At 45.1% G+C, this 21,139-nt stretch overlaps 2 protein-coding genes across 5 annotated transcripts in view; both read right to left on the bottom strand.

The window, feature by feature from the left end:
* Nucleotides 1–1,149, bottom strand: part of LOC135544266 (latent-transforming growth factor beta-binding protein 3-like) — a 51,578-nt gene extending 50,429 nt beyond the window's left edge. For all 4 annotated transcript variants that reach the window (XM_064971746.1, XM_064971749.1, XM_064971747.1 and 1 more), the window contains exon 1: nt 473–1,149. In XM_064971746.1, the coding sequence (XP_064827818.1) occupies nt 473–713 (241 nt within the window). In that variant the 5' untranslated portion in view covers nt 714–1,149. The remainder of the gene's footprint in view (nt 1–472) is intronic.
* An 8,785-nt stretch (nt 1,150–9,934) lies between these two features.
* Nucleotides 9,935–16,647, bottom strand: si:ch1073-224n8.1 (zinc finger protein 587). The gene is made up of 2 exons (XM_064971745.1): nt 15,501–16,647; nt 9,935–14,247 (listed from the first exon to the last, which is right to left on the bottom strand). The coding sequence occupies exons 1-2, from the start codon at nt 16,210–16,212 to the stop codon at nt 13,274–13,276; spliced, it is 1,686 nt and encodes a 561-aa protein (XP_064827817.1). The 5' UTR covers nt 16,213–16,647; the 3' UTR covers nt 9,935–13,273.
* Nucleotides 16,648–21,139: the final 4,492 nt, after the last annotated feature.

The raw sequence follows: 21,139 nt of genomic DNA, 5'->3' as shown, positions 1-21,139 counted from the left end.
CTGTTTTTATTTTAATTTTTAAATCAGGGGGCATGCCCCTGGAACTCAGAAGCAAAATGTGTCCCCACCAATGTCAGAGTAGCTCCTACGCCCCTGATTGTGAGTGACTGACCTGTTACTGGCCACCTCCTTTACAGGGCAGTGGGAGAGGAGAGTCAACTCCAGTGTAGCCTCAAGAGTGTAAACTAGCATAAGGCTCCATGCCTTACCACAGTTTATCTGATACTGTGCAGATAGACTTAACACATGCCAGCCATACAATGTGGAGATGTGGTTAGAGGAGGGGCAAAGCTGAAATATGCCAAAGAGCCATGTCTGAGAAATGCAAGGTAATAAAGTTTCCACTGAGATGTAATTGTTTCTTTTGATTTTGATGATTTAGGCCTAGGGGTCTATGTGCAATTTCTTCCCTAGTAGGACTGATATTGTTCAGAAATATGTCGCCAAAATGAGCATCAAACCAACCACTCACCCACTCGGAATCCAGGACCTGTGAGAGTATCCGCTGACTGTCCGTTCTCGCCTATCAGTGTGGTATTGTTGCCCTGCTCACAGGTGTCCTGGCACTGGCCTTTCAAACAAATTCTCTTGCAGATGAGAGGGGCGATGACCACTTTGAAGCGCTCCCGGGTGGATGCGCGCTCTGCGCACCAGGCCAGCCTCTGGACACCCAGCCAGATGACGAGCAGATGGGAAATGATCAGAGAAGGCATCCTGGCATCCTTCACTGCCGTGCACGAAGAGATGAGGGCATTCACGGTGGCAAAATGCAATGCTCCTAAAGACTGTTTAGCCCGGACCAAACCACCAATGGAGTCGGTATTCCTTTCAATCGAACCCTGAAAACAGCCGACTAACTTCCGTAGATAATCCAAAATGTTGATTATAAAGGTGCCTCATACAACGACAAAAGTATGTAGAAAACTCCAGTGGTGTACTTCTTCCTTCCTGCCCTTTCAAAACAGCTCATTTCAGTCACCCTGCATATAACAATTATTCATTCAGAACAGTAAAACATATGCCTTTTTTGTTGCTAAAATACAGGACGCCGTTAACAACCCAAAAGTTACCGAGATAACTTTCCCCTTTTCCTACCCGCTTTCTCGCTCTTTTTTCTCCCTGATGTTGCTTGGATGGTTGGCGTGTGCGTATCTGGGTTTGGGAAAGAAGGGGAGGAGAGAGGGAGAGGGAGCCAATCATCTCCAGAGAGGGCTGGCAGCAGGCCAGGCATGTTGGTCATTTCTCTAACGCCCCCTATCCTCCCATCCAGCAAAAGATAACCGCACAACTGTACGCGTCGCTCTGGAAAACACCTCCTTATCAAAAAAGTCTGAACTGCCAACAGTGTGTAGCAGCTCCTCATTCACAAAAATCTAGTTTACAGTTACAGTTGTGGGAGGAAAAGAGGTGCCTGCTGAGAAAACTGTTTCCCCCAAAAAACATGAATAATTAGCCCTCATAATTGAGGCCTATCTCATATCTGGACAAATGAAAAATGGATGACCAATATTGGTACATACACTACCGTTCCAAAGTTTGGAGTCACTTAGAAATGTATTTGTTTTTGAAAGAAAAGCATTTTTTTTGTCTAATAAAATAACATCAAATTGATCAGAAATACAGTGTAGACATTGTTAATGTTGTAAATGACTATTGTAGCTGAAAACCGCAAAACACCAGTCTCAACATCAACAGTGAAGAGGATGCTGGCCTTCTAGGCAGTTGCAAAAAAAAGCCATATCTCAGACTGGCCAATAAAAAGAAAAGATTACGATAGGCAAAAGAACACAGACACTGGACAGAGGAACTCTGCCTAGAAGGTCAGCATCCCGGAGTCGCCTCTTCACTGTTGACGTTGAGACTGATGTATTGGGGGGACTATTTAATGAAGCTGCCAGTCGAAGACTTGTGTGGCGTCTGTTCATAAAACTAGACACTCTAATGTACTTGTCCCCTTGCTCTGTTGTGGCCTGGTGCCTCCCACTCCTCTTTCTATTCTGGCAAGAGCCAATTTGGCTGTTCTGTGAAGGGAGTAGTACACATCGTTGTATGAGATCTTCAGTTTCTTGGCAAATTCACACATGGAATAGCCTTAATTTCTCAGAACAATAACATACTGACTAGTTTCAGAAGAAAGTTAATTGTTTCTGGCCATTTTGAGCCTGTAACAGAACCCACAAATGCTGATGCTCCAGATACTCAACGTGTCTAAAGAAGGCCAGTTGTATTGCTTCTTTAATCAGAACAACAGTTTTCAGCTGTGCTAACATAATTGCAAAAGGGTTTTCTAATGATCAATTAGCCATTTAAAATGATAAACTTAGATTAGCTAACACAACGTGTCATTGGAACACAGGAGTGATGGTTGCTGATAATGGGCCTCTGTACACCTATGTAGATATTCCATTACAAATCTGCCGTTTCCAGCTACAATAGTCATTTACAACATGAACAATGTCTACACTGTATTTCTGATCAATTTGATGTTATTTTAATGGACAAAAAAGTGCTTTTCTTTCAAAAACAAGGACATTTCTAAGTGACCTCAAACTTTTGAATGGTAGTGTATGTGAGACAGCACAACGACTGGATGAGACGGTAACAGTGCCAAATCTTGCTATCCGATCAAAGTATGTCTCATCACACACCAGTGACTCCAGTGGTGGTCCGGGCGCAGTGCGCGCTAACCAAGGTTGCCAGGTGCACAGTGTTTCCTCCGACACATTGGTGTGGCTGGCTTCCGGGTTGGATGCGTGCTGTGTTAAGAAGCAGTGCGGCTTGATTGGGTTGTGCATGACTTTCAACCTTCGTCTCTCCTGAGCCGTACGGGAGTTGTAGCGATGAGACAAGATAGTAGCTACTAAACAATTGGATACCATGAAATTGGGGAGAAAAAGGGTTAAAAAAAAAAATGTAAAACTTTTTTTTTTTAAAGTACGAAGTAACAACAGAGCAATGCCACATACGGTTGGAGCGAGCGGTCGCATCTACACTTCGGTCCGCAGGTAGTATAACTTTTCATTACATTTCGTTATAGTACAACGGTTTGATTTGTCTAATCTTAGCAATTTCTTCTTAGCCAGCTACATAGCCGTCTTTGTATCAACGACAATTGCATAATTATCGTATTTCGTCGTCCTAACGTATCTGCCCAGCAGCTAGCTAAGCAGCTAGCTAACATCCACTGTCCACTAGCACTGTAGAAACTATTACACTCAACTGAACGACTCGATTAGCGTAGTGTCAGCTAGCTACATAGTTGTCTTCGTATCCAAGATAATTGTGCAGTTTAGAGTGTGTAGACTTAGAGTGATTATCTTAATTTACCGAGGTTAGCTAGCCAGCTATTTGTCGTCCTTAACGTAGGAAATGCTGCTAGCTAGCTAGCCAACAGCTAGCCAACCTCTACCGAATTGAACTCCAACTACCCGGTGTCGCTCCACAGGTAGTATCACATTTTCATTTCACTTCATTACAGTACAACGGTTTGATTTGTTTGATCGTAGCTAGCCAGCTACATAGCCGTCTTTGTATCTAAGACAATTGTGTAGTCTAGAGCGATTTTCTAGGTTAGCTGGCCAGCTATTGTCGTTCTTTCTAACGTAGCTAGCCAGCTAGCCCCCGAATAGCAGCACTGTAGTAACTATTACAGTACAACGGTTTGTTTTGTTTGATCGTAGCTAGCTAGCTACATAGCCGTCTTTGTATCTAAGACAATTGTGTAGCCTAGAGCGATTTTCTAGGTTAGCCAGCCAGCTATTGTCGTTCTTTTAAAGTAACGGAACGCAATCAACCTTGCTAGCTAGCCAGCTAGCCCCGAATAGCAGCACTGTAGAAACTATTACACTCGACGGAACGACTTGATTAGTGTAGTGTCAACATCGCAGCCACTACCAGCTAGCCTACTCCAGCAGTACTGTATCATTTCAATCATTTTAGTCAATAAGATTCTTGCTACGTAAGCTTAACTTTCTGAACATTCGAGACGTGTAGTCCACTTGTCATTCCAATCTCCTTTGCATTAGCGTAGCCTCTTCTGTACCCTGTTAACTATGTGTCTATCTATCCCTGTTTCTCCTCTCTGCACAGACCATACAAACGCTCCACACCGCGTGGCCGCGGCCACCCTAATCTGGTGGTCCCAGCGCGCACGACCCACGTGGAGTTCCTGGTCTCCGGTAGCCTCTGGAACTGCCGATTGCGGCCAACAAGGCAGAGTTCATCTCAGCCTATGCCTCCCTCCAGTCCCTCGACTTCCTGGCACTGACGGAAACATGGATCACCACAGATAACACTGCTACTCCTACTGCTCTCTCTTCGTCCGCCCACGTGTTCTCGCACACCCCGAGAGCTTCTGGTCAGCGGGGTGGTGGCACCGGGATCCTCATCTCTCCCAAGTGGTCATTCTCTCTCTCTCCCCTTACCCATCTATCTATCGCCTCCTTTGAATTCCATGCTGTCACAGTTACCAGCCCTTTCAAGCTTAACATTCTTATCATTTATCGCCCTCCAGGTTCCCTCGGAGAGTTCATCAATGAGCTTGATGCCTTGATAAGCTCCTTTCCTGAGGACGGCTCACCTCTCACAGTCCTGGGGCGACTTTAACCTCCCCACGTCTACCTTTGACTCATTCCTCTCTGTCCTCTTTTGACCTCACCCTCTCACCTTCCCCCTACTCACAAGGCAGGCAATACGCTCGACCTCATCATTACTAGATGCTGTTCTTCCACTAACCTCACTGCAACTCCCTCCAAGTCTCCGACCACTACCTTGTATCCTTTTCCCTCTCGCTCTCATCTAACACTTCCCACACTGCCCCTACTCGGATGGTATCGCGCCGTCCCAACCTTCGCTCTCTCTCCCCCGCTACTCTTTCCTCTTCCATCTATCATCTCTTCCCTCTGCTCATACCTTCTCCAACCTTTCTCCTGACTCTGCCTCCTCAACCCTCCTCTCTTCCCTTTCTGCATCCTTTGACTCTCTATGTCCCCTATCCTCCAGGCCGGCTCGGTCCTCCCCTCCCGCTCCGTGGCTCGATGACTCATTGCGAGCTCACAGAACAGAGCTCCGGGCAGCCGAGCGGAAATGGAGGAAAACTCGCCCCTGCGGACCTGGCATCCTTTCACTCCCTCCTCTCTACATTTTCCTCCTCTGTCTCTGCTGCTAAAGCCACTTTCTACCACTCTAAATTCCAAGCATCTGCCTCTAACCCTAGGAAGCTCTTTGCCACCTTCTCCTCCCTCCTGAATCCTCCTCCCCCTCCCCCTCCTCCCTCTCTGCAGATGACTTCGTCAACCATTTTGAAAAGAAGGTCGACGACATCCGATCCTCGTTTGCTAAGTCAAACGACACCGCTGGTTCTGCTCACACTGCCCTACCCTGTGCTCTGACCTCTTTCTCCCCTCTCTCTCCAGATGAAATCTCGCTTTTGTGACGGCCGGCCGCCCAAAACCTGCCCGCTCGACCCTATCCCCTCCTCTCTCCTCCAGACCATTTCCGGGGACCTTCTCCTTACCTCACCTCGCTCATCAACTCATCCCTGACCGCTGGCTACGTCCCTTCCGTCTTCAAGAGAGCGAGAGTTGCACCCCTTCTGAAAAAACCTACACTCGATCCCTCCGATGTCAACAACTACAGACCAGTATCCCTTCTTTCTTTTCTCTCCAAAACTCTTGAACGTGCCGTCCTTGGCCAGCTCTCCCGCTATCTCTCTCAGAATGACCTTCTTGATCCAAATCAGTCAGGTTTCAAGACTAGTCATTCAACTGAGACTGCTCTTCTCTGCATCACGGAGGCGCTCCGCACTGCTAAAGCTAACTCTCTCTCCTCTGCTCTCATCCTTCTAGACCTATCGGCTGCCTTCGATACTGTGAACCATCAGATCCTCCTCTCCGCCCTCTCCGAGTTGGGTCGCGCGGCCCACGCTTGGATTGCGTCCTACCTGACAGGTCGCTCCTACCAGGTGGCGTGGCGAGAATCTGTCTCCTCGCCACGCGCTCTCACCACTGGTGTCCCCCAGGGCTCTGTTCTAGGCCCTCTCCTATTCTCGCTATACACCAAGTCACTTGGCTCTGTCATAACCTCACATGGTCTCTCCTATCATTGCTATGCAGACGACACACAATTAATCTTCTCCTTTCCCCTTCTGATGACCAGGTGGCGAATCGCATCTCTGCATGTCTGGCAGACATATCAGTGTGGATGACGGATCACCACCTCAAGCTGAACCTCGGCAAGACAGAGCTGCTCTTCCTCCCGGGGAAGGAGTTCCATGATCTCGCCATCACGGTTGACAACTCCATTGTGTCCTCCTCCCAGAGCGCTAAGAACCTTGGCGTGATCCTGGACAACACCCTGTCGTTCTCAACCAACATCAATTGTAGGTTCATGCTCTACAACATCCGCAGAGTACGACCCTGCCTCACACAGGAAGCGGCAGGTCCTAATCCAGGCACTTGTCATCTCCCGTCTGGATTACTGCAACTCGCTGTTGGCTGGGCTCCCTGCCTGTGCCATTAAACCCTACAACTCATCCAGAACGCCGCAGCCCGTCTGGTGTTCAACCTTCCCAAGTTCTCTCACGTCACCCCGCTCCTCCGCTCTCTCCACTGGCTTCCAGTTTTTAACGGAGCTGTGAGGGGAACGGCACCGCAGTACCTCCAGGCTCTGATCACGCCCTACACCCAAACAAGGACACTGCGTTCATCCACCTCTGGCCTAAGCTCCCTACCATTGAGGAAGTACAGTTCCCGCTCAGCCCAGTCAAAACTGGCTCTGGCCCCCAATGGTGGAACAAACTCCCTCATGACGCCAGGACAGCGGAGTCAATCACCACCTTCCGGAGACACCTGAAACCCCACCTCTTCAAGGAATACCTAGGATAGGATAAGTAATCCTTCTCACCACCCCCCCTTAATGATTTAGATGCACTATTGTAAAGTGGCTGTTCCACTGGATGTCAGAAGGTGAATTCACCAATTTGTAAGTCGCTCTGGATAAGAGCGTCTGCTAAATGACTTAAATGTAAATGTAAATGTAATGCTTGATCTGAAAATGTGGTCGGAGGCGCTGTATAGATGGTGTGACACAATTGCGGAGACTCCAGAAGCATGCAGAGGCCAAATTGAGCTCTGTATCACATCGCAGTGTGCCTCTCAAATTTTGTAACAATGGAGAGGGCTCCGTATAGCTCCACATTTACATGATTGGTTGACGGTAGGTGAGGGCGAGAGGTCCTATATAAACACAAACTCACTTCCTTGACAACTTCCTTCACAACAGCTCTGCACTGCTCTCAAAGCACAAGAAATATGAATGCCCTGACGTCTCCAGAAGCCATATCACTGTAAATGCTGCACGGCCAATGCAGACTTCGGATTGACCATTCAGTGCCTTTTACAGACCACACACCATGATGATAGGTTGACCTTCACAATCAGTTAATAATGTACAGTTGGGGTCAGGAATATCATCCGGTTGGGTCATGTGATTGGCCAGGAGGAGAAAGTAAGAGTTGGGGAGAGGGGTTGAGTCACTTCCTCTCCAAAAAGTAAGAATGTTTGCTTTCAGTCGCTAAGGAAATGACTGCATTGGGCCTGGAGAGAGTTCACAGGCTGCTCTCACATTTCTCTGCCTCCACTTCTCCCCCTCACAGCGACATGCCTTGCCAAGACACACTTGCACAAAACATTCACATGCAAACTCACAATCATTTTTTTTTTTTAACTCACAGGAGAGCACAGAAATAGAACCCAGTGGAGCTGTAACACATAAAAACACCTACTCAAGCACCTTCACTCACACCCCAACAAAACACACAACTGAGTCAAGAGCCCAGTCCAGCTTTTAACATTAGAACAGGAGAGAGGTACTCAGACTAAACGGATGAAAAATGGAGAGTTGGAAATACACACTCGGGGCACCACCACCTGCACATAGAGCTATCAAACGGTCTGATCACTGACTGCCACTCATCCACATAACAGGAATGTCAGGGAGTCACAGCAATAGAAAAGGGGGAGGGGGGCTACATCACTGCCTAATTTCTATAGTCGCAGAGGGGACAAAGGGATTCCAGTTACTTCTGTTGCGAAATTGTGTGAAATTTCCCCCTTTGTAAACTCAATAGTTATTACTTACAAACCAAGTAGTAACACATATTCATCTTCCATATCAAGACAATTGTCACGTGGGATAACTGTGAAAGCCAGAACCCCACCAGACTGGGTCAGTGGTACCAGTGGGACAGACGGTGAGACCACAGGGCCAGGGAAGGGTGGAGGCTGTGGGCCTAGACATCACAGAGATCAGCCCTCACATTTCAGTGGGACTGGGCAAACAAGGAGACTGCTGGCGCAAGTTTGACAAGGGATGGAAGTGTTTGGCTGTGGTTGGCAGGGTTGTCCTATTTATCTAACCTTCGTATGCTACTGGTTTTCCATAAGCCTGATTGTTAAATATGGTGCTTCTCCAGGCATATCCTGTGACTTAGTCTACTAGCATGTCATCAACATTTATGACGAGGGCCCTGTGGAAAGAATTGGGAATGGGTGTGTTTTTCTGTGCGCATTTACACAAGGCTGTCATTATAATTTATCCAGGGTGACTGTGTGTGTCATTGTTTGTGAGTGGTCTTTGGGTGAGGGTGTCCGCAGGGCCATATCCGTCACAGAAGGAAGCAGGGTCACTACTCTGGTTGCATGGCTAGAAATTGAGTGTGAATCAAAAGCACAGGGCCGCCAGCCACAACACCAGTCTGATCACAGAGGACACCGTTTTCAACTCCGCCTCAACCAAGAACATCTTACATTTAATATGCCTGCACTCCACTGTTGACTTGAAATTATACTGCCACTAAGCCTCATAAACCTTGTGAAAAATAGTGCAAGCTCAAGCCCTCATAGCAAGATCAAGAAATATAGCGCTATTGATTACATAAAGTGCAGTTGACCGTGCATGTCAGAGCAAAAACCTAACCCTGATGTCGAAGGAATTGTCCGTAGAGCTCCGAGACAAGACTGTGTCGAGGCACAGATCTGGGGAACGGTACCTAAACATTTCTGCAGCATTGAAGGTCCCGAAGAACACAGTGGCCTCCATCATTCTTAAATGGAAGAAGTTTGGCACCACCAAGAATCTTCCTAGAGCTGTCTGCCTGGCAAAAGTGAGCAATCAGGGAAGAAGGGCCTCGGTCAGGGAGGTCACCAAAAACCCAATGGTCGCGCTGACAGAGCTCCAGAGTCTCTCTGTGGAGAGGAGAGAACCTTCCAGAAGGACAACCATCTCTGCAGCACGCCACCAATCAGGCCTTTACGATAAAGTGTCCAGACGGAAGCTACTCCTCAGTAAAAGGCACATGACAGCCCACTTGGAGTTTGCCAAAAGGCACCAAAAGGACTCTCAGACCATGAGAAACAAGATTTTCTGGTCGGAGGAAACTAAGATTGCACTCTTTGACCTGAATGCCAAGCATCACGTCTGGAAGAAACCTGGCACCATCACTACGGTGATGCATGGTGGTGGCAGCATCATGCTGTGGGGATGTTTTTCAGGGGCAGGGAGATTAGTCAGGATCGAGGGAAAGATGAACAGAGCAAAATACAGAGAGATGTTTGATGAAAACCTGCTCCAGAGCGCTCAGGACATCAGACTGGAGTGAAGGTTCACCTTCCAACAGGACAACATCCCTAAGCACACAGCCAAGACAACGCAGGTGCTGCTTCGGGACAAGGCTCTGAATGTCCTCGAGTCTTTCCGATCTAACATCTCTGGAAAGACCTTGAAAATAGCTCATTAAGGGTTATTGTGTGTAGATTGATGAGAAAACCCCCAAATTCAAACCATTTTAGAATAAGGCTGTAACATAACAAAATATGGATGAAGTCAAGGGTACTGAATACACTGCACAATAATAAGCATAACTAAGAGAACACAATATGAACAAAGGCCCTTTAATAAGTATAGTATAACATTAAGACAAAGTAACGATGCATCATGGGTCAAAAATACATTTTAAACACAGGACAGGTCATAGCAAAATCCTGTTCATTAAAATTTGACATTTTGTTAAAAATTGACGTGCAAAAATAACCACTGAATGCAGTACATGACCCTGTTGCCTTGGGTGCAGAGAACCCACTACGTATGATGGATGTAACTCCAGCTGTGCATTTGAAAGTATAGTACCTGTCGAAAGTTTGGACACACCTACACATTCAAGGGTTTTTCTTTATTTTTACTATTTTCTACATTGTAGAATAATAGTGAAGACATCAAAACTATGAAATAACACATATGGAATCACAAAGTAACCAAAAAAGTGTTAAACAAAACTACAGTTATTTTATATTCTTCAAAGTAGCCACCCTTTGCCTTGATGACAGCTTTGCACACTCTTGGCATTCTATCAACCAGCTTATCCTGGAATGCTTTTCCAACAGTCTTGAAAGAGTTCCCACATATGCTGAGCACTTGTTGGCTGCTTTCCTTCATGCTGCGGTCCAACTCATCCCAAACCATCTCAATTGATTTGAGGTCTGGTGATTGTGGAGGCCAGGTCATCTGATGCAGCACCCCATCACTCCCCTTCTTGGTCAAATAGCACTTACACAGCCTGGAGGTGTGTTGGGTCATTGTCCTGTTGAAAAACAATTTATTATCCCATTTGGTTTGCGCTTAATGGGACTGCTGCAGAATGCTGTGGTAGCCATGCTGGTTAAGTGTGCCTTGAATTCTAAATAAATCACAGACAGTGTCACCAGCAAAGCACCCACACACCATCACACCTCCTCCATGCTTCACGGTGGGAACCACACATGCGGAGATCATCCATTCACCTACTCCACGTCTCACAAAAGACATGGCAGTTGGAACCAAAAAAATCGCAAATTTGGACTCTGTCTATTGCTTGTGTTTCTTGGCCCAAGCAAGTCTCTTCCTATTATTGGTGTCCTTTAGTAGTTGTTTCTGTGCAGCAATTCAACCATAAATGCCTCCTCTGAACAGTTGATGTTGAGATGTGTCTGTTACTTGAACTCTGAAGCATTTGGGCTGCAATTCCTGAGGCTGGTAACTCTATTGAACTTATCCTCTGCAGCAGAGGTAACTCTGGAGGTAACTCTTTCAGCAGAGGTAACTTTTTCCTGTGGCGGCCCCCATGAGAACCAGTTTCATTTTAGTGCTTGATGGTTTTTGCGACTGCACTTGAAGAAACTTTCAAAGTTCTTGAAATTTTCCAGATTAAGACATGAAGGTCAGTCAAAGTAATGATAGACTGTCATTTCTCTTTGCTTATTTGAGCTGTTCTTGCCATAATATCGACTTGGTCTTTTACCAAATAGGGCTGTCTCTTGTATACCACCCCTACCTTGTCACAACACAACAGAGTGGCTCAAATGCATTCAGAAGGATAGAAATTCCACAAATTAACTTTAAACAAGGCACACCTGTTAATTGAAATGCATTCCAGGTCACTACCTCATGGTTGAGAGAATGCCAAGAGTGTGCAATGCTGTCATCAAGACAAAGGGTGGCTACTTCAAAAAAATCTAAAATAAAATATATTTTGATTTGTTTAACACTTTTTTGGTTACTACATGATTCCATGTGTTATTTCATAGTTTGTCTTCACTATTATTCTACAATGTAGAAAATAGTAAAAATATAGAAAAACCCTTGAATGAATAGGTGTCCAAACTTTTGACTGCTACTGTATATTCTCAGTATTGTCAACCTATTTAGAGGGGATTTAAATTAGTAATGGACATTTTCCATAATTGCAGATGGACCAGTTTACAAGGATAATACACTGGGACAGAGATTGACAGCTAAAAGGCTGAAACTAAATATGCTCTGTTCTAATCAGACAAACATCAGACAAACTACCTCAGATAGAGATGGTTTCCATTTTCTCTCTGAATGGGCCGATCAATAACAGGAAGAATTAGAACAATTGCAAGTGATTACATATTTACATTTCATGGTGGCATTAATCGTTAAAAGTACATTCAGCAATATGACGTGACTATAAATATCGACTTCTGACGAAGAGAGTAGGAAGAAGCTAATCTGGGCAGCATTACCACACAGCTATCAACACTCCTGGCTGGTACAAATATATGCAGCTGTTTATCAGTATATCTGTGTGGGTGGGTTCTAACAAGCAGTGGTGTAAAGTACTTAGGTAAAAATACTTTAAAGTAAAACTTAAGTAGGTTTTTGTTGGGTAGCTGTACTTTACTATTCATATTCTGGACCACTTTTACTTCACTACATTCCTAAAGAAAATAATGTATTTTTTTACTCCATACATTTTCCCTGACACCCAAAAGTACTCGTTACATTTTGAATGCTTAGCAGGACAGGAAAATGGACCAGGGAGAATATCCCTGGTCATCTCTACTGCCTCTGACCTGGCGGACTCACTAAACACAAATGATTAATTTGTAAATTATGTCTGAGTGTTGGAGTGTGCCCCTGGCAATCCATAAATTAATAGAACATGAAAATGGTGCCACCTGGTTTGCTTAATATACAGAATGACAATTTATACTTTTACAATTGATAAGTAAGTATATTTTAGCAATTACATTTACTGTTGATACTTAAGTATATTTAAAACCGAATACTTTTAGACTTTTACTCCAGTATTTTACTGGGTGACATTCACTTGAGTTATTGTCTGTTAAGATATGTTTACGTTTACAATTGGGTACTTTTCCCCCACCACTGCTAACAAGGCATTGCGCTCTTTCTGAAGTTATTGCACTGCTGTTCATGGTAACGTCACATCGCTGAGTCTCCGTTTAATGTCACCATGGCGGTGGCATTAATAGTAGCAAACTAACTATTGTTACAATTCTATAAAATGGTCTTTGGACATGGTTGCATATAACTCCATTCCATATGAAAACACACATGACGAGAGCACCTTAAAGGATGAGTATCTCCAGCAGACAACGATGATACACACCAGGTAGTTTGTGGAGTTGCATGGGAGAAGGGGGACATGAGACATGGGTACATTTCATATTCTATAAACTACTTTCACATTTCTAAGATTATAATGCACTAAAGTATATGTCAGGGGGTCAGACAGGCACATGAAGTGTCTCTGAAATGAATAGGCTACCCTGGTCAAGTGACAATACTAAGGATGTAGATAGCCTGTTTCTCAGGGATGGAATTTTAGACTTCCTCACACAGTACAGTAATGGAATAGGAAGACTCTTTACTGTCATATTCCTAATGCACTCGGCAGAAGGATGTGGCCATCCTACACACAGTCCACATCTTCCCCTTCAGCTCCCCACTCATCAAACCTCATCTGAGGGGATGGGGCAGCAGGATGGAGGCTGTTGATGTTGTCCAGGGCGTCTGGGTCCGGCTCCTCTCCCAGGCCTGCCTCCATGTTGCCAGACTCCTCACGGTGAGTGCGGACATGCTTGCGCAGCGCCGCTGGCTCCTTGAAGGTGCGGTTGCAGAAGGGGCAGATGCAGGGCTTCTCTCCGGTATGGATGCGTTGGTGGTGCTTCAGGTGCTGCAGTCGGCTCAGACGCTTGCCACAGATGGCACACACATAGGGCTTGTCACCCGTGTGGGTGCGCTGGTGCTTGCGCAGGCCGTCTAAATGGCGGAAGATTTTAGGACATTCAGAGCAGGAGTAGGGCTTCTCGCCTGTGTGAATGCGAAGATGGGTTTTCAGGGCCCCTGACTCACGGAAGCGGCGGCCACACACCCCACACGGGTAGGGCTTCTCTCCTGTGTGGATGCGGATGTGCTTCTTCAGGCTGGAGATGAGGCGGAAGGTCTTACCGCACTCTAGACAGTGGTGGGGCCGATCTGCATCTGGATCTCCTGGAGAGGTGGATGGTCCTGCTGTCTCTCCCGCCCTCCCTGGGGATATGCTGTCCCTTCCCACTGTTCCAGGAGACCTCAACACCACTTTCTGTCCTGCCAGTCCACCCTGAGTCGGACCACCAGTGGCAGTACGTGGCCTCGTGGGTTTTGGGTGTCGAAGAGAGTAGCTGCCGGAGCGCAATGACCCCTCCTGCTCCACCACATGGATATATCCCAGATCACCCACATTCTGGGCCGTCTGCTCACTGCCGCCAGCACCCCCGGCGCTCCTCGGCCCTGGCCCTCTCCTGCAAGCCTGCTCTGGACCTGAACTTGTACCAGGCCCCTGCTCTTCTTTGATCTCAAATCTTGTTCCTCCTGCTCGTGTCCCCTGCTGCTGCCTCCTCTCATCTGTTTAGTACAAAATAACAGAAAGGGCTGTAAGCACACAGATATTCAAATGTTTCAAATCATTCCAAATGAATGGCATTAACCACAACACATACATGAGACAATGTATGTGGACAGCAGCTTGTGAAAAATCATGGGCATTAATATGGAGTTTGTCCCCCTTTTGCTGCGATAACAGCCTACCCTCTTCTGGGAAGGCTTTCCAATAGATGTTAGAACATTGCTGTGGGGACTTGCTTCCATTCAGCCAAAAGAGCACTAGTGAGGTTGGGCAATGATGTTGGACGATTAGGCCTGGCTCGCAGTCAGCGTTTCAATTCATCCTAAAGGTGTTCGATTGGGTTGAGGTCAGGCTCTGTGCAGGCCAGTCAAGTTCTTCCACACCGATCTCGACAAACCATTTCTGTATGGACCTCCCTTTGTGCACAAGGGCATCGTTGTGCTGAAACAGAAAAGGCCTTTCCAAACTGTTGCCATAAAGTTGGAAGCACAGAATCATCTAGAATGTCATAGGGTTAAGATTTCCCTTCACTGGATCTAAGGGGCCAAGCCCAAACCATTGAACCCAGACCATTCCTCCTCCACCAAACATTACAGTTGGCACTAGGCATTGGGCAGGTATCATTCTCCTGGCATCCCCCAAACCCAGATTGGTGTGTTGGACTGCTTTAAACCTCTCTAGCCAACGCTTGGCATTGTGCATGGTGATCTTAGGCTTGTGTGCAGCTGATCAGCCATAGAAACCCATTCCATGAAGCTCCCGACGAACAGTTCTTGTGCTGACGTTGCTTCCAGAGGCAGTTTGGAACACGATAGTGTTGCAACTGAGGCCTGATGATTTTTACGAGATATGCGCTTCAGCGGTCCCATTCTGTGAGCTTGTGTGGCCTACCACTTCGTGGTTGAGCCGTTGTTGCTCCTAGACGTTTCCACTTCACAATAACAGCACTTACAGTTGACTGGGGCAGCTCTAGCAGGGCTGTCTTGATGGAAAGGTGGCATCCTATGACGATGCCATGTTGCAAGTCACTGAGATCTTCAGTAAGGCCATTCTACTGCCCGTTTGCCTATGGAGACTGCATGGATGTGTGCTCGATTTTATACACCTGTCAGCAACGGGTGTGGCTGAAATAGCCGAATCGACTGATTTGAATGGGTGTCCACATACTTTTTTGTATATATAGTGTAGGAAGTGATATTCTAAATTGTTATATCTACATAGGATTGCCTTATGACAAATAGGAATAATTTACCTGGCCGGCTGTGGTCAGAGCAGATGTTAGGTGTGTTGGCAGCATAAGAGTCCATAGAATGGTTGGTCACAGAGCCGTCTGGTTGGATAGAGAGCTGACACATTTTATAGTCATCCCTGGAGTCATACCCATGCAGAGACTCACTGAGAGAGCCACTCATCTCTAGGTCGACTCCGGAAACACACCGTCCGTCCGCGCCATTGACATTACGGTGGCTCTGGCGGTCCCTGTCCATATTTGTGTTCATAGAGCCAATAGATGTGAGAGAGGGGGCGAAAACTGACTGGCCCATGGTCTGTGCACCAGGGAAAGGAATTTGCAACTGGTCAATTAACTTTTGGGCGCTGCTAAGACATTCCTGCAACGTCCTCAATTCCACTTTGAGCCTTTCATTCTCCTGCTCCTTGTTAACCAGCTCTTGTTGGGTCTCGTTGAGCACAAGTACTACCTCGCCCAAGAGGGTATCCACAGCAGCGGATAACGTGGTTCGAATGGTCGGGGCTAACCGTGTCTTGAGTGAGGATATAGTAATGTTGCCCTGGCATGCTTGGTGCGCATACTCAGCTTTCTCTACTTTACGATCACAAGACTCAGTCCCAGCTCGGTTTGGTGCGTTTATTATACTTTGTTTACGATTAGCACCACCGGCTGTGCTATTGCTATTCAACGGAGAATCCATGCCGCTGTTACAATTTCCTCGCCTGGAAGCCATAGCTAGCTAACTACAGTAGCTAATGTTACTGCGCTGGCCAGCTTGCGCCGACTGCAAAGGCCGCCTGAGACTAGTTAATAGTTCAAACGTGAAAGATAACTATTTCGCTGTAAGCAAATCCAACAAGGTACCGTTCACTATGCCAATAAATAATGTAATTTCTTGACAAGTTTAGCTCACTAGCTAAACCCGAAAAAATAAGCTAACGTTACTGTTAGCTACCAAGCAAGCTAACATCAGCTAGCTAGTTGACCAAAGACACTGACGGTAATGAATGAAAATGGTCTGTCAAAATTCAGTAACAGAAGTTTGTTTTTGCTTTATATTAACAACGTGTTTGGAGTAAACTTGCACTGTAATCTAATTGAGAGCTATGCCAGTCGCAATGCCAACATCCGTTCGACGTCCATCTTCTACTTCTAGGTAGGGGCGTTTCACCGTCGCACATGAATGACGTATACTCTGTACATGCAACGGAAGCGTTCCTCTGGTGTTGCTGACGGATGCCAGATCTTACAACACCTGGAAAGGCATTTTCAGTATCAGCTAACCAAATCATATGTTATAGCATTCAATTCAATGCAAGGGGCTTTATTGGCATGGGAAACATATGTTTACGTTTGTAGAAATATTACAACGTTCTCCTGCTCCTCCAATAAAAAGTGAACAGAAATTATTACTAACACAAGTTCCAAAACAATAAAGACATTTCAAATGTCATGTTATGTCTATACAGTGTTGTAACAATGTGCAAATAGTTAAAGCAATCCAATTTAAGTGGCTTTATTGGATGGGAAAGATATGCTTACATTGCCAAAGCAAGTGAAATAGATAATAAACAAAAGTGAATATCTAACTTGATGATACAGTCGATAAGGTATCACGCAAAAATTGGTTGATGCATGGAAACATGATCAATGGTTGGCTACATGTTCTTTTCACAAAGTTTCTAAACCCAGAGGCGCAACATTGCGAGGCTTCCAGGAACCCTTGCGAAACAGATCAAACAGACCAGGCCTGGGGTTTGAGAAGTCAATGAGAAGTGAAAAATTAAAGTCACAACCTAGATTATAGCCAATGTCTAAAGTATTTCAATATGTTATTACTCCAACCTCATGAAAGTGACAAACTGACACGTTTTCAATTTAGTCAAAAACAACTTTATATCGAAAGAGTGCCTTTGATTTGACGGCCTGCACATGCGCAGTTCAGTGCGAGACTTGAGCCTAGCTAGGCTAGATTGAGCCTAGCTTGGCAACTCGCCATCACCTAGAAGTGTGATCGGGATTTCGATTGGCTATAGTTGCTTCTCCAATCTTCAGAGTACGCGGTTGAACACTGTATGATGAAAACATTCAGTTTGTTATATTTTACTAAAACATAAGGAATATTCATTAAATATGTATACCGAACTTGTTTTTGTGTGGATTCTGCGACGCGGTTAGCTTTTAACAGCCAGGAATGCTATTTTTGTCCCAGAATCCCGCTTAACAGACACGTTGAAGCCTGCTTGACAGAGATGCTTAGCTGCTAGCCTTCAAAAGAAGTTGGTACCAGATGAGTTTTGCAATGGAGCCCTCTTCTTCTGGAGAAATAAATGAACGGTTCCAGCGCTGTAGGAGCTGTATCTACTACGCTTTGTTTTGGGACAAACCGAAGCAGTCAGAGATTCAATGCTGCAATTGTTTCCTTGCTTCCTTGATCACACAGGTCGACAGCCTACGTAAGAAACTGGGAAAAATGCAGAATGGAATGTTTACCTTTTCTACCCAGGTGCCTGCACGGAGTTTGCGCTTGTTGGATGCATCTCTGCCTTGTTGTTTGTTGTTATCCAACTGGCCGGTGTTGCCCAGAGCTCCCCCATCTGATAGCGGAGTTGAAGGAGCACAACAAGAGGAGCAAGACAATCAATGCAAATTGAAGAAGACAGTGGACTCCCGCAAAGCAGTCTACACTCCTAACGAGAGGCCCGGAGCGGATACAAACAACAAATAGTTTTGCTGTCCTGGAGTCTGATCTTCCTGAACCTTCGTCGCTGGTGGTGCCTGTGTCTGTGGCTGCAGTTCCTACTCCTACGATTTCGAAGTCAACGTTGGCAACCTTCCGTCCCTGCTCTGGATCGAGCGGGGCTTCTCCATCTGTCAGAGGCCTGCACCAGGCAATGGGAGCAACGGGCTCAAGTTATCCTGCCTCTCGCCCGTCCATAAATGGTTCTGCGAATCCTGTGAAGCGTGGGAGTTGGCTGATTTCCCTGTCCTTCTCGCCAGCTGTGATTTTGGGCAGCTCCATGGTAAGAAATGTGACAGTTCCTGATGCAAAAACAATGTCCTATCCCGGAGCTTGAGTAAATGACATTACTAAGCTGTTCCCGAATTTACTACGTCAGGACATAGAAATAAATTCTATCGTAGTCCATGTGGGTTTTAATGACATTATGAAGGGCAGCTCTGAACAGTTCAAACTTGATTTTAAAGCGCTGATTGACTCTCTGTAAGACACTAACAAAAGACCCATCATATCTGACCCTGTGCCCTCTGAATCATGGCATTGAACGATTTAGCAGGATTATTTCTCTTCGCAACTGGCTACGTGATTATTGCAGCTCAATGGGTGTAACATTGTTGACTATTTCGATACCTTTTGGAAACAAAACACGTTTTATAAGGAGGATGGGATACACCCAAATCATTATAGGGCTGCGTTGAGACAATGACTTACCACTGACCCAAGCCCATCTCAGATAATCCCTACCAAATGTACATTGTACCAGGGGCGTTGGTAGACAATGTAAATAACCTAATTTATGTCCTTCTAACTGCCCTGAATGCCTCTGCTGATGCTACAGCTATTGTATGCAGTAATCATGTACCTATGAACCAGATTTATACTGTTAGCACTGAGGCAGTGTGCCCTAGCTGGAAATCCACTGTGTGCAGATCACCCTGCACTAACATAAATAACATGAGCATATCTACTTCTGCTAAGCTTCCCAGTAAAGCAATGGAAACAAGTAAGCGTCCCAGAAGAAAAGTGCTCAAAATAACCCACGTTAACATATGTAGCTGAAGAAACAAGGTTCATGAAATCAACAATGTGCTTGTAATAGATGACATTCATATTTTGACAATCACTGAAACTCACTTAGATAATACCTTTGATGATTTAGTGGTAGCAATACAAGGTTAGAACATTTACAGAAAAGACAGAAATGCCAATAGTGGAGGTGTTGCTGTTTATTTTCAGAACCACATTCCTGTAAAGCTTAGAGAGGATCTCATGTTAAATACTGTTGAAGTAATATGGCTACAGGTTCATCTGCCTCACCTATATCCCATTATTGTGGGAAGCTTCTATAGACCACCAAGTGCTAACAGTCAGTATCTGGATAACATGTGTAAAATGCTAGATAATGTATGTGGTATCAAAAGAAGTATATTTTCTGGGTGATTTAAATATTGACAGGCTTTTATCAAGCTGCCCACTCAAGAAAAAGATTCAAACTTTAACCAGTGTCTGCAATCAGGTTTAGGCTATCAGTCAACCTACCAGGGTAGTTACAAACAGCACAGGAATCAAATCAACAACATGTATTGATCACATCTTCACTAATGCTGCAGAAGTAGTGATCACAATATAGTAGCCATATCTAGGAAAACCGAAGTTCCAAGGCTGGGCGTAATATAGTGTATAAGAGGTCATACAATAAGTTTTGTAGTGATTTCTATGTTGTTGATGTAAAGAATATTTGGCTGCACTTGACACATTTATGAAATTGCTTATTCCAGTTAATAATAAGCATGCACCCATTAAGAAAATGACTGTAAAAACTGTTAAATCCCCATGGATTGATGAGGAATTGAACAATTGTATGGTTGAGGGGGATGAGGCAAAAGGAATGGCAAAAAAGCCTGGCATTCATTGAATCAGATGGCTCATTCATCACAAAACCAACTGATATTGCCAACTATTTGAAGGATTTTTTCATTGGCAAGATTAGCAAATTTAGGCATTAGCAAACATTGACACATCCAAGTATAGCTGACCAAATTATGAAAGACAAGCATTGTAATTTTGAGTTCCGTAAAGTGAGTGGGGGAAGGGGTGAAACAATTATTGTTCTCTATCAATAATGACAAGCCACCAGGGTCTGACAACTTGGATGGAGAATTACTGAGGATAATAACGGACAATATTGCCAGTCCTATTTGCCATATTTTCAATTTAAAGCCTACTAGAAAGTGTGTGCCCCCAGGCTCGGAGGGACGCATAAGTCATTCCGCTACCTAAGAATAGTAAAGCCCACTTTACTGGCTCAAATAGCTGACCAATCAGCCGGTTACCAACCCATAGTACATTTTTGTTGGGAAAAAAATTGTAATTGACCAGATACAATGCTATTTTACAGTAAACAAAATGACAACAGACTTTCAGCATACTTTCAACAAGCACAGCACTGATGAATGGCTGAGAGAAATTGATGAAAAAAGATTGTGGGGGTTGTTTTGTTAGACTTCAGTGTGGCTTTTGACGTTATCGATCATAGTCGGTTGCTGGAAAAACGTATGTTATGGCTTTACACCCCCCTGCTATATTGTGGATAAAGAGTCACCTGTCTAACAGAAGAGTGTTCTTTAATGGATGCCCCTCCAACATAATCAAGGTAGAATCAGGAATTCCACAGGGCAGCTGTCTAGGCCCCCTACTATTTTCAATCTTTAGTAACGACTTGCCACTGGCTTTGAGTAAAGCCAATGTGTCTATGTATGGATGATTCAACACTGTACATGTCAGCTACTATGGCGACTGCAATGACTACAACACTTAACAAAAAGCTGCAATTAGTTTCAGAGTGGGTGGCAAGGAATATGTTACTCCTAAATATTTGAAAAACTAAAAGCATTGTATTTGAGACAAATCATTCACTAAA

This window comes from Oncorhynchus masou, chromosome 8 (genome assembly GCF_036934945.1).
Source record: "Oncorhynchus masou masou isolate Uvic2021 chromosome 8, UVic_Omas_1.1, whole genome shotgun sequence".
Lineage (NCBI taxonomy): Eukaryota > Metazoa > Chordata > Actinopteri > Salmoniformes > Salmonidae > Oncorhynchus > Oncorhynchus masou.
This window is presented reverse-complemented; position numbering and strand designations above follow the sequence as displayed.

Excerpts from the sequence above, each read along its gene's own strand:
- si:ch1073-224n8.1 (XM_064971745.1), bottom strand. The coding sequence starts at position 16,212 with ATGGCTTCCAGGCGAGGAAATTGTAACAGCGGCATGGATTCTCCGTTG. Across the intron at positions 14,248-15,500 it reads CTCTGACCACAGCCGGCCAG|ATGAGAGGAGGCAGCAGCAG; the intron begins GTAAATTATTCC and ends TGTACTAAACAG.